This window comes from Salvelinus fontinalis, chromosome 13 (genome assembly GCF_029448725.1).
Source record: "Salvelinus fontinalis isolate EN_2023a chromosome 13, ASM2944872v1, whole genome shotgun sequence".
In the NCBI taxonomy this organism is placed as follows: domain Eukaryota; kingdom Metazoa; phylum Chordata; class Actinopteri; order Salmoniformes; family Salmonidae; genus Salvelinus; species Salvelinus fontinalis.
The window spans coordinates 15,073,924-15,090,492 of NC_074677.1; the positions used below are offsets into that span (position 1 = coordinate 15,073,924).

At 41.5% G+C, this 16,569-nt stretch overlaps 1 protein-coding gene across 2 annotated transcripts in view; it reads right to left on the reverse strand.

Moving 5' to 3' along the window:
• Positions 1-16,569, reverse strand: part of rasa4 (RAS p21 protein activator 4) — a 68,270-nt gene that overhangs the window by 35,740 nt on the left and 15,961 nt on the right. For both annotated transcript variants that reach the window (XM_055941831.1, XM_055941832.1), the window contains exons 4-5: positions 13,593-13,654; positions 7,336-7,462 (exon numbers count right to left, since the gene is read on the reverse strand). In XM_055941831.1, coding sequence (XP_055797806.1) covers positions 7,336-7,462; positions 13,593-13,654 — 189 coding nt within the window. The remainder of the gene's footprint in view (positions 1-7,335; positions 7,463-13,592; positions 13,655-16,569) is intronic.

Genomic DNA, 16,569 nt, shown 5'->3' on the forward strand with positions numbered 1-16,569 from the left:
CGTAACGCTCAAACCTGTGAACAATACAAAGATGGAACTGTATGTTCGTAGTAGACTAAACCAGACTACTGCTGATTTATCAAGCTATGTTTACAGCGCAAACTCAAAATAAAACATTTTTAAAATAGGCCCAGTGCAGTCAAAAATGTGATTTATTCCACTTTTAATACTATACAGTGCAATTTGTTATTGATCTACACAATATTCCATACTGTCAAAGTGAAAAGAAAATTCTACAAATTAATCTTATATATATATATATATATATATATATATATATATATATATATATATATATATATATATATATATATATGAATAAAACTAAAATATAGTCATTGTATAAACACTCACACCCTTTGTATTGGCAAGTCTAAATTAGTTCAAAAGTAACATTTGGTTGAACAAATCACCTAAGCTATATGGACTCACTGTGTGTGAAATAATAGGGGTTGACATGATTTTTGAATAACTACCCCTTTCTCTGTCCCCCATACACATAACATCTGTAAGGTCCCTCAGTCAAGTATTGAATTTCAAGCACAGATTCAACTAAAGACCAGGGAGCTTTTCAAAAGCCTCAAAGGGCAGTGGTTGGTAGATGAGTAACAATAACAAATCAGACATTGCATACATCTTTAAGCATGGCCAAGTTCATAATTATGCTGTGGATGATGCAGTCATCCTTCTGAACTAAGCTGCAGGACAGGAATGAAACTGCTTAGTGATGTCACGGTGAGGCCACTGGTGATTTTAAGACAGCTTCAGAGTTCAATGGCTGTGATGAAAAAAAAAGGATAGAGCAATATTGTAGTGACTCCACAATAATGACCTAAATGACAGAGTGAAAAGAAGAATACAAATATACAGAATAAAAAGTGTTAAAGCCTGAATTAAAAATGTATTAAATTGAGATTTTTTAGGTCACTGGCCTACAATAACCTATAATGACAAAGTGGAATTGTGTTTTTTTTTTTTTTTTTTTTTTTTTTTTTTTTACAGATTAATTAAGAATGAAAAGCTGAAATGTCTTGAGTCAATAAGTATTCAACTGTTATGGCAAGCCTAAATAAGTTCAGGAGTAAAAATGTGCTTAACAAGTCACATAATAAGTTGCATGGACTCACTCACTGCGCAATAGTGTTCAACATGATTTTTTAAATGACTACCTCATCTCTGTACCCCACACATACAATTATCTGTAATGTCCCTCAGTCGAGCAGCGAATTTCAAACACAGATTCAACCACAAAAACCAGGGAGAGTTCCCAATGCCTCGCAAAGCAGGCCACCTATTGGTAGATGGGTTAAAAAGCAGACATTGAATATCCCTTTTATCATGGTGAAGTTATTGCACTTTGGATGGTGCATCAATACACCCAGTCACTACTAAGACACAGGCGTCCTTCCTAACTCAGTTGTCGAAGAGGAAGGAAACCGCTCAGGGATTTCACTATGAGGCCAATGGTGACTTTAAAACAATTACAGAATTTAATGGTTGTGATCGAAGAGAAATGAGGATATATAAACATTGTAGTTACTCCACAATACTAACCTAATTAACAGAGTGAAAAGGGAGCCTGTACAGAATGAAAATATTCCAAAACATGCATCCTGTTTGCAAGAAGGCAATAAACCAAAAAAATTGGCAAAGCAATTCCCTTTTTGTCCTGAATACAAAGTGTTATGTTTGGGGCAAATCCAATACGTTACTGAGTACCACACTCCATAATTTCAAGCATAGTGGTGGCTGTATCATGTTATGGGTATGTCTGTAATCGTTAATGACTGGGGAGTTTTTTATAATAAAAAAGAAACTAAATGGAGTTAAGCACAGGCAAAATCCTAGAGGAAAACCTGGTTCAGTCTGCTTTCCACCAGACACTGGGAGATGAATTCACCTTTCAGCAGGACAATAACCTAAAACACAAGGCCAAATCTACACTGGAGTTACTAACCAAGAAGACAGTGACTGTTCCTGAGTGGCCGAGTTTTGACTGAGTGGTTTACAGTTTTGACTTAAATCTAATTGAAAATCTATGGCAATACCTGAAAATGGTTGTCTAGCAATGATCAACAACCAATTTGACTGAGCTTGAAGAATTTTGAAAATAATTTTTAAAAAGTGGGCAAATGTTCCACAATCCAGGTGTGGAAAGCTCTTCGACTTACAAAGACTCATAGCTGTAGTCGCTGCCAAAGGTGATTCTACAAGTATTGACACAGGGGTGTGAAAACTTATGTAAAGTAGATATTAATTTTCAATAAATTAGCAAACATTTCTAAAAGTATGTCTTCACTTTGTCATTATGGGGAAGTGTGTAGATGGGTGAGAAAAATGTTTACTTTAATTTAAGCTATAACCAAATGTGGAATAAGGTATAAGTACTTTCTGAAGGCACTGTATATTAGTGTTTGATTTTTTTATTAATCTAGAAAAATAGTATTGTCTAGATAGTTGACAATTTTCTTACAAATAAATACATTTTAAAATCACACTTTGTATCACAATAAAATGTGAAGAAATCCAAGAGATGTTCTATAGGCACTGTATATTTCCACACTATGAGGTTAGAATAATACTGTGAAAATGATGATTATGCCCCTTTAGTGTAAGAGCATGTTTTGGTGGGATGGAGTTTTGGCCTGCTTGGTGACATCACCAGGTGGTAAATTAGTTTATCGACCAATAAGAAAGAGTTCCAAACATCTCTGCTAGATTTCAGTTTTCCCCCTCACCACTCGGACCACTCTGACTGTCCTTGCTAAATTCTTGCTTGAGAAATTGCTCTTTGCTAAGAAGCTGTTTGTTTTTAATGGTCAAACATAAAACAAATCACAGTATCTAGTCTCCATCCAATTGGCAACAGATTTTCAGGCAAACTTTCAAAAATCTGCATAAAGAAAATTTGCACATTTTTCCACCAGTGGTGTTTCCACCAAATTAACTAGTTGCAGATACAAATCAGTGAGCGATTACATACGGCACACAGTGTAATATCTCGCTGAAGTTTTCATGTACGGAATAAAAATATAAAGTTCAATGTGTTTCCATTGCATTTAACTGTACAAATAGTTGTCACAAAAACTTGTATTAAATAGCAAATGTGCCTACTCTGGTCTTGCCACGTGCACTCTAGCCAACTGCTCGCAGATAGTGTGGGTAGGCTGTGTGGTAGGTTAGTCTACGCATGAGATTAAGGATAAGAGCGAGAATATTTTTACTTGTCAAACGGCAGTCAAGCGTCAATCATGCCACCAGAATGAGACCCTCAATATTTATTGGAAAGGAGCATCATGATCACTGTGCACCTCCACCACCCTGTGAAGTTCATCATAATTTAATTAATCTGTAGCCTAATAAACTGCATGGTTTTCCGAGTCGTCGTGGAAGGACCACACCATACTGCATGACTCCAAATGTAAATCGATATGATGGTTGTTATATAAATATTTGCGCTTAAAAAGGTGTTTTCGGCCTCCCGGGTGGTGCAGTGGTCTAGGGCACTGCATCGCACCAGAGTCTCTGGGTTCGCGCCCAGGCTCTGTCGCAGCCGGCCGCGACCGGGAGGTCCGTGGGGCGACGCACAATTGGGCTAGCGTCGTCCGGGTTAGGGAGGGTTTGGCCGGTAGGGATATCCTTGTCTCATCGCGCTCCAGTGACTCCTGTGGCGGGCCGGGCACAGTGCGCGCTAACCAAGGGGGCCAGGTGCACGGTGTTTCCTCCGACACATTGGTGCGGCTGGCTTCCGGGTTGGAGGCGCGCTGTGTTAAAGAAGCAGTGCGGCTTGGTTGGGTTGTGCTTCGGAGGACGCATGGCTTTCGACCTTCGTCTCTCCCGAGCCCGTACGGGAGTTGTAGCGATGAGACAAGATAGTAATTACTAGCGATTGGATACCACGAAAATTGGGGAGAAAAGGGGATAAAAAAATAAAAAATAAAAGTGTTTTCACCAAAATTTCTCACATAATTGATTTGACAGACAAAACGATCCCACTATGTCCATGTCGGAATTTATAAAGTTGCACCAAAACTTTGTTTCAATCACAGATGTCGTGACTTTTTTCACATAACTATGGATGGAAAAGCAAGTAAGGTACTTGTTACGCAGATTTTTTTTGCTAATGAGATAAAAACGTCTGTATTTGACTTTTAATACAAGAAATATACTATATACAGTTGAAGTCGGAAGTTTACATACACTTAGGTTGGAGTCATTAAAACTTGTTTTTCAACTCCTCCACAAATTTCTTGTTAACAATCTATAGTTTTTGCAAGTCGGTTAGGACATCTACTTTGTGCATGACACAAGTCATTTTTCCAACAATTGTTTACAGACAGATTATTTCACTGTATCACAATTTCAGTGGGTCAGAAGTTTACATACACTAAGTTGACTGTGCCTTTAAACAGCCTGGAAAATTCCAGAAAACGATGTCATGGTTTTAGAAGCTTCTGATAGGCTAATTGACATAATTTGAGTCAATTGGAAGTGTACCTGTGGATGTATTTCAAGGCCTACCTTCAAACTCAGTGCCTCTTTGCTTGACCTCATTGGAAAATCAAAAGAAATCAGCCAAGACCTCAGAAAAAAAATTGTAGACCTCCACAAGTCTGGTTCATCCTTGGGAGCAATTTCCAAACGCCTGAAGATACCACATTCATCTGTACAAACAATAGTACGCAAGTATAAACACCATGGGACCACGCAGCCATCATACCGCTCAGGAAGGAGACGGGTTCTGTCTCCTAGAGATGAACATACTTTGGTGCGAAAAGTGCAAATCAATCCCAGAACAACAGCAAAGGACCTTGTGAAGATGCTGGGGGAAACGGGTACAAAAGTATCTATATCCACAGTAAAGTCCTATATCGACATAACCTGAAAGGCCGCTCAGCAAGGAAGAAGCCACTGCTCCAAAACCGCCATACAAAAGCCAGGCTACGGTTTGCAACTGCACATGGGGACAAAGAATGTACTTTTTTGGAGAAATGTCCTCTGGTCTGATTAAACAAAAATAGAACTGTTTGGCCATAATGATCATTGTTATGTTTGGAGGAAAAAGAGGGAGGCTTGCAAGCCAAAGAACCTCATCCCAACCGTGAAGCACGGGGGTGGCAGCATCATGTTGTGGGGGTGCTTTGCTGCAGGAGGGACTGGTGCACTTTACAAAATAGATGGCTTCATGAGGAAGGAAAATTATGTGGATATATTGAAGCAACATCAAGACATCAGTCAGGAAGTTAAAGCATGGTCGCAAATGGGTCTTCCAAATGGTTCATGACCCCAAGCATACTTCCAAAGTTGTGGCAAAATGGCATAAGGACAACAAAGACAAGGTATTGTAGTGGCCATCACACAGCCCTGACCTTAAACCCATAGAAGATTTGTGGGCAGAACAGAAAAGGAGTGTGCGAGCAAGGAGGCCTACAAACCTGACTCAGTTACACCAGCTCTGTCAGGAGGAATGGGACAGAATTCCCCCAACTTATTGTGGGAAGCTTGTGGAAGACTACCCGAAACATTTGACTTAAGTAAAACAATTTAAAAGACAATGCTCCCAAATACTAATTGAGTGTATGTAAACTTCTGACCCACTGGGAATGTGATGAAAGAAATAAAAGCTGAAATAAATCACTTTACACTATTATTCTGACATTTCACATTCTTAAAATAAAGTGGGGATCCTAACTGACCTAAGATAGGGATTTTTTTACTCAGATTAAATGTCAGGAATTGTGGAAAAACTGAGTTTAAATGTATTTGGCTAAGGTGCATGTAAACTTCCGACTGTATATACACACAAATGTATGTGGACACCCCTTAAAATTTGTGGATTAGACCATTTCAGCCACACCCGTTGCTGACAGTTGTATAAAATCGCTCACAGTCATGCAATCTCTATAGACAAACATTGGCAGTAGAATGGCCTTTGAAAGTCAGTGACTTTCAAAGTGGCACAGTCATAGGATGCCACCTGTCCAACAAATACATAAAATTTCTGCCCTGCTAGAGCTGCTCCGGTCAACTGTAAGTGCTGTTATTGTGAAGGGAAAACGTCTAAGAGCAATAGCGTCTTAGCCGTGAAGTGGTAAGCCACTCCAGCTCCAGCCCACTCCAGCTCACAGAATCGGACCGCAAAATAGTTTGTCCTCAGTTAAAACAATCTAACGAGTTCCAAACTGCCACTGGAAACAAAGTCAGCACAATAACTCTTAGTCGGAAGCTTCATGAAATGGATTTCCATGGCCGAGCTGCCGCACACAAGCCTAAGATCACCATGCGCAATGCCAAGTGTCGGCTGGAGTGGTGTAAAGCTCGCCGCTATTGGACTCTGGAGCAGTGAAAACACAATGACATTCTAGATGATTCTGTGCTTCCAGCAGTTTGGGGAGGCCCTTTCCTGTTCCAGCATGACAATGCCTCCATGCGAAAAAGTGAGGTCCATACCAAAATGGTTTGTTGAGATCAGTGTGGAAGAAATGTTATTTAACTAGGCAAGTCAGTTCAGAACAAATTCTTATTTACAATGACGGGCTACACCGGCCAAACCCGGACGACACTGGGCCAATTGTGCGCCGCCCTATGGGATTCCCAATCACGGCCGATTGTGATACAGCCTGGCCTGCACAGAGCCCGGACCTCAAACCTCATCGAACACCTTTGGGATTAATTGGAATGTCGACTGCAAGCCAGGCCTAATCACCCAACATCAATGCCCGACCTCACTAACGCGCTTGTGGCTGAATGGAAGCAAGTCCCTGCAGCAATGTTTATCTAGTGGAAAGCCTTCACAGAAGAGTGGAGGCTGTTATAGCAGCAAAAGGGTGATCAACTCCATATTTAATGCCTGTGATTTTGGATTGAGATGTTTGACGAGCAGGTGTGCACATACTTTTGGTCATGTAGTGTATATAACATCCAAAACATCAGAATTATTCATAAACAATTGGTTATACATAGAGAAGTGTTAAAAAAATGGTTTAATAAAAATGTTATGTATACAGTGATGGTAGACCCCACCTCATCCACTACCAATGAGCAGCACTGGCCTTGTGTGATGTAGTTGCTGTACAAAGCGATGCCGTCAACGTATCTAGAGTAAAACCTGAGAAGTAGTTCCACTCTAGATCCCACAGGTAATTTGTCACCTTCTAGGTAATGAATGTGTATGTACCAAGACATTTAGTAGGCAATTTTATCCAACTTCCTGTAGTAGATGCATACATTTTGGTATGGATGGCCACCGCGAGAATTAAACCCACAATCCTGGCGTTGTAAGCACTATGCCCCAACAAATGAGCCATACAGGACTAGCCAACATCCATGTCTTACCTGGCCTCCAGTACTTGGCAGCGCAGTATTCTGGGGACGTCCCCTAACACTGATATCTGGAGGTGAATCTCCCCTTGCACCTCCTCATCTGGGTCAATCTCAGTTAGGTTCACCCAGCCGTCCAGCCCTTCAACACACAGGAAAGTTAGTGTGGGGACACGTGAGATATATGGTCCTATAGCAAATGCACTTTACACGCTCATAACCAAAGTTATGTAGAATAACCAAATGTATATAGAAGAAAACATGCTCATAAAAACACACACTTTCCTGTTTGGGATGGCTTGTGTATTGCTCTGATGAGATAAGGTAATTCATGAGGGGAATACAGTGTGTCGTACACACACACATGCTGTGAATAAATCCCACCAATAACATCCTTTCTCTGTGTCTCAGGCTTTTGGAGGCTTAATGTAAAAGACCTAATGCCTGTGATACATTCGCTTCTGTGCGAGTAGATGTTGAACCCGGTTTAAACCTGCATTCAACAGCCTCCGAACTGGAACAGATCTAATACATGCACTGCAATTTGGACTCAAATATACTGTACTCTGATGTCTTAATATCAGACCTGGAAAACCTCTGGATAATACCAATGACTAAGGATAATAACAGATTTAGTCAACCAAGCACAAGCAATAAATTGACGATTTATCGGGAAATAAACCACAGGCAATAAGTTCCTTGATTAAAAGGAAAACATTAGGACAGCCTCAGTCTCACTAAATCTGTTATCCTTACAGTCATTGGTATTATCCAGAGGTTTTCCAGGTCTGATATTTTAGAGTACAATAGCTATTTCACATTTATTTCCTACATACGACTCATGTATTTTGTCAGAATTCAGCTCATCATAAAGTCAATGCATAAAATACAGAAGCTGAATGAAACAACCAGTGAATTGGCTCTTCATCCCTCCAGATAATTTCCAACTACATTCAACCAGTAGGCCTATTTATTCCAGCTTCCCAATGATTTATGAAGTGTCCTATCAAGTCGGCAAGATTTCCCAGAATGGTTCTGTTTACCCTTGAAAGAAGTGTTTTTTCTCCTGATTGATATTCCAGGGTATGTCTCTAGTCAAGCAACATTATTCTTTATTGCCGGCTGAGTGTGGGACAAAAATAAATCTGGCTACAACCACAGACGTTTCCACAAAGCAGGACGGAAAAAAAGCTTTGAGGCTTTTTTTATTAGCCTGTCTTGTTTCTAATGCAGACACAGATCATTGGTTCAGCGGACTGCGCGTGGGTTACAAACAGTGCGATCATTGGTTCAGTGGACTGCGCGGGTTACAAACAGTCCGATCATTGGTTCAGCGGACTGCGCGTGGGTTACAAACAGTCCGATCATTGGTTCAGCGGACTGCACGTGGGTTACAAACAGTCCGATCATTGGTTCAGCGGACTGCGCGGGTTACAAACAGTCCGATCATTGGTTCAGCGGACTGCGCGTGGGTTACAAACAGTCCAATCATTGGTTCAGCGGACTGCGCGTGGGTTATAAAACAGATGGAACATTGGTCAATGGTCTGTGCTAATAGCTACTTGTGGCCATGAGGCAATATGGGACCCTATTCCCTACATATTACACTATTTTTGTCAAAAGAGGTGCACAATATAGGGAAAAGGGTACCATTTGGGACACACCCATGAGGCCTTAAACTTCAGACTGACAGCAGTAGTTTCATCGCCTCTATTTTGAGGGCTGTCTTGATTATTCGGTTATTTTTCAATCTCCATCTTAGAAGTCAAATTTCCGTTGCGCTGAAAATGTACAATTAACTATCTATTCCAGAACAAACAGTGAGAGGAGTAAGTTGTGTTGATGACAAAGGCTTTTCTCTGAACACTGTGAAATGTTGGCTGGCATTCAGCCAGGGAACAGAAACTGGAGGAAGGGAGACTCCTGTCTACAATGGGCACAACATTGATGAAGTCATTTCAGAAAAGTGAACTGAAACAAGAGTCGGTCACTTTCCATTTCGAGCACAGCATGAAAAGTAATGTCAGTAGTTTTAGAGTAGAAAAATACACCAGTAACACTGAATAGTTCATGTACGGTCTCTGGCCCACTAGTCCCTTTATAGTGCACTACGTTTTACCAGAGCCATATGGACCCTGGTCAAAAGCAGTCCACTATAAAGGGAATTGGGTGACATTTGGAACAGAAACCATGTGAAGACCATTCTGAGGAAACGTCGCCGTCCTGTCTATTTTTATTTTTTTTACCTTTATTTAACTAGGCAAGTCAGTTAAGAACAAATTCTTATTTTCAATGACGGCCTAGGAACAGTGGGTTAACTGCCTGTTCGGGGGCAGAACGACAGATTTGTACCTTGTCAGCTCGGGGATTTGAACTTGCAACCTTCCAGTTACTAGTCCAACGCTCTAACCACTAGGCTACGCTGCCGCCCCTCTATGGTATATGCTATCCTAACAAACATGTACAATGCGGGAAACTGAACTAAAAAAAACAAAATCATATCAAATATGGATGAGTACGAGTTGACTTGACTTAAAACATTTTAAAATCAAAAATCACATTTATTTTATAAAGCCCTTTTTACATCAGCAGTGCTTTACAGATACCCAGCCTAAAACACAAAAGAGCAAGCAATGCAGAAGCTGTGGCTAGGGGAAAAAATCCCCAGAAGGCAGAAACCTAGGAAGAAACCCAGAGAGGAAACAGGCTCTGAGGGGTGGCCAGTCCTCTTCGGTCTGTACCGGGTTGAGATTTAAGAATATCTGTGGCCATTAAGGCCAGATAGTTTTTCTAAGATGTTCAAACGCACAAATGTTCTCCACAGCATTCTGTTTAGGCCTAGTATACACTTGACCAAACCTTGGTAGAGGCCAGTCGGCATCAGTGAAAGGTCTCATCCATGAGTGTTCAAACCGTGACTGGCAAATATGCACACACACTAGGGGTCTCTAACCTTTCAAGCCTTGACCTGCCTGCTTCAAAAGGTGATTCATTGCGCTCACAGTCCTCTTTCCCACCCCCTTCCTCAGAGGTCCCTTTCCATACAGCCTGCTTCTCTCAAGGTTATTTCCACAGTAATCCCCCAGACACCTCAAGTGTGAGAGCCCTAGCAGAGAAGCACCTTCACACTGTCAAGCAGTAGAACATGGTCTGACATCACACAAAAGGGATCTATTTTTGTGATCATTTTCAAACTGGAATGATTCTCATTTAATTATGTCTTCAGAAAAAAAAGTAACATGTTAAAGGCTCTGATGGTGTAGCAGATAAAAGGGTGAGGGGTGATGACTGTTCGTCTCCTTTAATGTTTGGCCTACCGTTTAAACAAGGATGACCAATGAAGTCACTGTTCATCCCCTTCAATTTAAGCCTTGGTCTCCCCTTTGGAAACAAAGGCTTCTCCTGGTTGGTCAGAGAAGTTTTAAAGCAACGCATCTGCAATGGATTACAATGCGGAGACAAGAGGGTAGGAATATGCTTGCCCGACTCGTTATGTATAAGGACTTCCCTTAATCAAAACAATGACAAAGCAATAGACCCCTGGAAAAGTGCTCCATCTAGCCTTTGTGATTATGAGTAAGATGTTCTTTCACTGTTTGTAAATGATTACCAGTACACAAAACTGAGATCCAATGACATACTGTATACAGGAGATGCAATATAAAGAAGCTAACGTTTATATGTTGTCTTGTAGTGTACGGTGTTTGGTAAAAATGTTTGATCGTAACGCAGACTACAACAAACTGGTATATCATTGGCCTGTCTTAAGCATGCAGGATGCCCTACAAAAATCCTGTATAAACAACATATCATTCATATTATAGGAAGTAATAAAGCGTTATACCAGTTGGCTTGCTACCATGTGAATCATATCAGAGTTGATCAATCAGCTCGTAATTATCTAGAAGTATCTTGGGAATTTAAACATGCTGCCACATCTTACAAATACACAATGCTCATTGGAGTTATTAGCTACACCTTCGGCAAGTTCCAGCCACCAAGACTAATGACAATTCCCGCCCTCATCTCCGTGAGTGCCAGAAAGTCACCATCATCCCTGCATGGAAGAAAACTGAGTAAGACTACCCCCCACGACCAGCATCGGTGTCACGACCCTACTGTGAAGTGTGACTCAGGCCCCTCACCCACATGTCACTCTCTTCACGAAGCTCTGTAGTCACCCCTGTGTTTGCCCAGTGAGTCAGCCTGCCAACACTAAAATAAGCCAGCAGGTAGAGACGATCAGACAATGGCTCAAAGCAGCGTTGGTGGGATAAGTGTTATTCTAACCATATGACCATAAGTCTGATTTTGCACTGAGAAAAGGCCCACTTGAATTTTATGGGCCGGTTTCCCAGACAAAGATTAAGCCAAGTCCTGGACTAAGAAGTTATTTATCATACTTTTTAGTCCAGGACCAGGCACAGGCTTGATTCTGTGTCCGGGAAACTGTCCCATTAAAATCCAGTGGGCCTTTTCTCAGTGCAAACCCAGACTTATGAACCAAGTGAGTAAGACTTTGTTTAAAGACCTCATTCAAGGAGAATCCACTTGTGAACCTATGTGATCATGTGATTGTCGTGTTCGTTATTTAGAAAACAAAAGTATGCTCTAGGGCTATGTGATGACTCACCACACCAGCGTCATGGCAACAGTGGAATGCAGGGATCCTTGAATCAATAGTCCAGATAATGACTAAGCACACAAGATGACTTTACTCCTGAACTCATCTGATCCCTTTTACTCTTACAGGGTAGAGGGAATTCCTTTACTGGAAGGACGAGACATACACTCCCGGTCAAAAGGTCTACATTGTAGAATAATAGTGAAGACATCAAAACTATGAAATAACACATATGGAATCATGTAGTAACCAAAAGAAAGTGTTAAACAAATCAACACATTTAAAAAAATGTGAGATTCTTCAAATAACCACCCTTTGCCTTGATGACAGCTTTGCACACTCTTGGCATTCTCTCAACCAGCTTCATGAGGTAGTCACCTGGATTGCATTTCAATTAACAGGTGTGCCTTATTAAAAAGTTAATCTGTGGAATTTCTTTCCTTCTTAATGAGTTTGAGCCAATCAGTTGTGTTGTGACAAGGTGGGGGTATACAGAAGATAGAGCCCTATTTGGTAAAATACCAAGTCCTTATTATGAACAGAACAGCTCAAATAAGCAAAGAGAAATGACAGTCCATCAATACTTTAAGACATGGTTAGTCAATACGGAAAATTGTGCAGTCGCAAAAACTATCAAGCGCTATGATGAAACTGGCTCTCAAGGGGACTGCCACAGGAATGGAAGACCCAGAGTTACCTCTGCTGCAGAGGATAAGTTCACTAGAGTTCCCAGCCTCAGAAATACCAGCCTAAATAAATGCTTCACAGAGTTCAAGTAACAGACACATCTCAACATCAACTGTTCAGAGGAGACCACTACTAAAGGACACCAATAAGAAATAGAGACTTGCTTGGGTTAAGAAATACGAGCAATGGACATTAGACTGGTGGAAATTTGTACCAAATTGGAGATTATTGGTTCCAACCGCCGTGTCTTTGTGAGACGCGTTGTGGGGGAACGATGACCTCCGCATGTGTATTTCCCACCGTAAAGCATGGAGGAGGTGGTGTTATTGTGGGTGATTTGCTGGTGACACTGTCTGATTTATTTAGAATTCAAGGCACACTTAACCAGCATGGCTACCACAGCATTCTGCAGCGATACGCCATCCCATCTGGTTTGGGCTTAGTGGGACTTAGTGGGACACCACCAGGCTGTGGAAGGGCTATTTTACCAAGAAGGAGAGTGATGAGTGCTGCATCAGATGACCTGGCCTCCACAATCCCACAACCAAATTGAGATGGTTTGGGATGAGTCAGACCGCAGAGTGAAGGAAAAGCAGTCAACAAGGCAAAGGGTGGGTATTTGAAATATATTTTGATTTAAGAGTTTTTGGGTTACTACATGATTCCATGTGTTATTTCATAGTTTTTATGTCTTCACTATTATTCTACAATTTAGTGGGTGTTCTAAAACTTTTGACCAGTAGTGTACCGTAGTTCAACAACATGGGTCCATTTGACCCGACAACATGCTAAGATCATTTCTGAGAACATGGAAGTTGCTAAAACTCAAAGAAATTGGTCAGTGTTAGCGTAAAGGAAAGTGCACATGGCTAAATAATTGGACATGTTTTGGGTCAAAACACAGCTTGTATATTGCCTCAGACCATGATTTGAGGAAAACACCGCCGCAGCGAGGTCTCACCTTGTGGTTTGGCAGCAAAGGCTTCCTTATTGATGGATACCTTCCCGATGACGTCATCACGGCTGGAACGACACAAGGGCTACAGGTTAGGTAGATTCCACTGAACTTGCTCTTCAAGTTTGTACCACTGTCAATAATAAATTCAAATGAGTCTGCAGTGTGCATGTTTATCACAATGTAGGCTAGCCGTCACAGGTTTTTCTTGCACAATACTGTAGTTTTAGCAACTTCTCATGTCCAAAGGTCTTATAAGACAATGGGTCACTTGTATATGCTAGCTCAATCAGCTTCCTGGTTTTATACCGGCGCAGCCATTTTTTTGCACACTGCAGCTGATTGCATGCCCAGGGAGAAGAGGACGCTAAATACCCCTGAAACTTGACAACTAAATTATAATTTTAAAATATAGGTCTACAGTGCATTCGGAAAGTATTCAGACTGCTTGACTTGTATCACATTTTGTTACGTTACAGCCTTGTTCTAAAATGTATTAAATTGTTTTCCCCTCTCATCAAATCTACACACAATACCTCGTAATGACAACGCAAAAACATGTTTAGAAATTTTTGCAAATGTATAAAAAAAAAACGGAATTAGCACTTTTACATAAGCATGCAGACCATTTACTCAGTACTTTGTTGAAGCATCTTTGGCAGCGATTACAGCCTCACGTCTTCTTGGGTATGACACTACGAGCTTTACACACCTGTATTTGACGAGTTTCTCCCTTCTCTGCAGATCCTCTCAAGCTCTGTCAGATTGGATGGGGAGCGTTGCTGCACAGCTATTTTCAGGTCTCTCCAGAGATGTTCGATCGGGTTCAAGGCCGGGCTCTGGCTGGGCCACTTAAGGACATTCAGAGACTTGTCGCAAAGCCACTCCTGCATTGTCTGTGTGCTTAAGGTTGTGTTCTTGTTGGAAGGTGAACCTTTGCCCCAGAGGTCATGAGCAGGTTTTCATCAAGGATCTCTGTACTTAGCTCCGTTCATCTTTGTCTCGATCCTGACTCCCAGTCCCTGCAGCTGAAAAACATCCCCACAGCATGATGCTGCCACCAGGCTTCACTGTGGGGATGATGCCAGTTACCTCCAGACGTGACGCTTGGCATTCAGGCCAAACTGTTCAATCTTGGTTTGATCAGACCAGATAGTCTTGTTTCTCATGGTCTGAGAGTCCTCTATGTGCTTTTGGCAAACTCCAAGCGAGCTGTCATGTGCCTTTACTGAGGAGTGGCTTCCATCTGGCCACTCTACCATAAAGGCCTGATTGGTGGAGTGCTACAGAGATGGTTGTCCTTCTAAAAGGTTCTACCATTTCCACAGAGGAACTCTGGAGCGCTGTCAGTGACCATCTTGGTCACCTCCCTGACCATTGCCCTTCTCCCCCGATTGCCCAGTTTGGCCGGGTGACCACCTCTAGAAAGAGTCTTGGAGGTTCCAAACTTTTTCCATTTAAGAATGATGGAGGCCACTGTGTTCTTGGGGACCTTCAACGCTACAATTTTGTTTTGGTATCCTTACTCAGATCTGTGCTTCGACACAATCATGTCTTGGGGCTCTACAGACAAATCCTTCAACCTCATGGCTTGGTTTTGGTTCTGAAATGCACTGTAAACTGTGGGACCTTATATATAGACAGGTGTCTGCCTTTCTAAATGCTGTCAAAATCAGTTGAATATACCACAGACGGACTCCAATCAAGTTGTAGAGACATCTCAAGGATGATCAATGGAAACAGGATGCACCTGAGCTCAATTTAGAGTCTCATAGCAAAGGGTCTGAATCCTTATGGGAAAAAAAGGTTAAAGTTTTTTTATTTAATACATTTGCAAACATTTCTAAAAACCTGTTTTCACTTTGTCATTATGGGGTATTGTGTGTTGATGAGGGATTAAAAAAAATCTATTTCAGAATCAGGATGTAACGTAACAAAATGTGAAAAAAGGGAAGGGGTCTGAATACTTTCCGAATACACTGCATGTTTCCACATAGCAGACGTGACATGGACACACCTACCCATTCAAGGGGTTCCCTTAATTTTGACTATTTTTTACATTGTAGAATAATAGTGAAGACATCAAAACTACAAAATGACAAGTAGTAACCAAAAAAAGTCTTATTTTAGATATTTCAAAGTAGCCACCCTTTGCCTTGACAGCTTTGCACATTCTTGGCATTCTCTCAACCAGTTTCATGAGGAATATTTTTCCTACGGTCTTCAAGGAATTCCCACATATGCTGAGCACTTGTTGGCTGCTTTTCCTTCACTCTGCGGTCCAAGTCATCCCAAACCATCTCAATTCGGTTGAGGTCGGATGATTGTGGAGGCCAGGTCATCTGATGCAGCACTTCATCACTCTTCTTCTTGGTCATATAGCCCTTACACAGCCTTGAGATGTGTTGGGTCTTAGTCCCACTAAGCCAAACCAGATGGGATGGCGTATTGCTGCAGAATGTTATGGTAGCCATGCTGGTTAAGTGTGCCTTGAATTCTAAATAAATCACTGACAGTGTCACCAGCAAAGCACCCCCACACGATCACACCTCCATGCTTCATGTGAGAACCATACATGCGGAGATCATCATTCACCTATTATGGGTCTCACAAAGACATGGCGGTTGGAACCAAACATCTCAAATTTGTACTCGGACCAAAGGACAGATTTCCACCGGTCTAATGTTCATTGCTCATGTTTCTTGACTTAAGCAAGTCTCTTCTTCTTATTGGTGTCCTTTAGTAGTGGTTTCTTTGCAGCAATTCAACCATGAACGCCTGACTCACGAAGTCTCCTCTGAACAGTTGATGCTGAGATGGGTCTGTTACTTGAACTCTCTGAAGCATTTATTTGGGCTACAATTTCTGAGGTTGGTAACTAATGAACTTATCCTCTGCAGCAGCGGTAACTCTGGGTCTTCCATTCCTGTGGCGGTCCCAATGGGAGCCAGTTTCATTCATAGCGCTAGATGGTTTTTGCAAC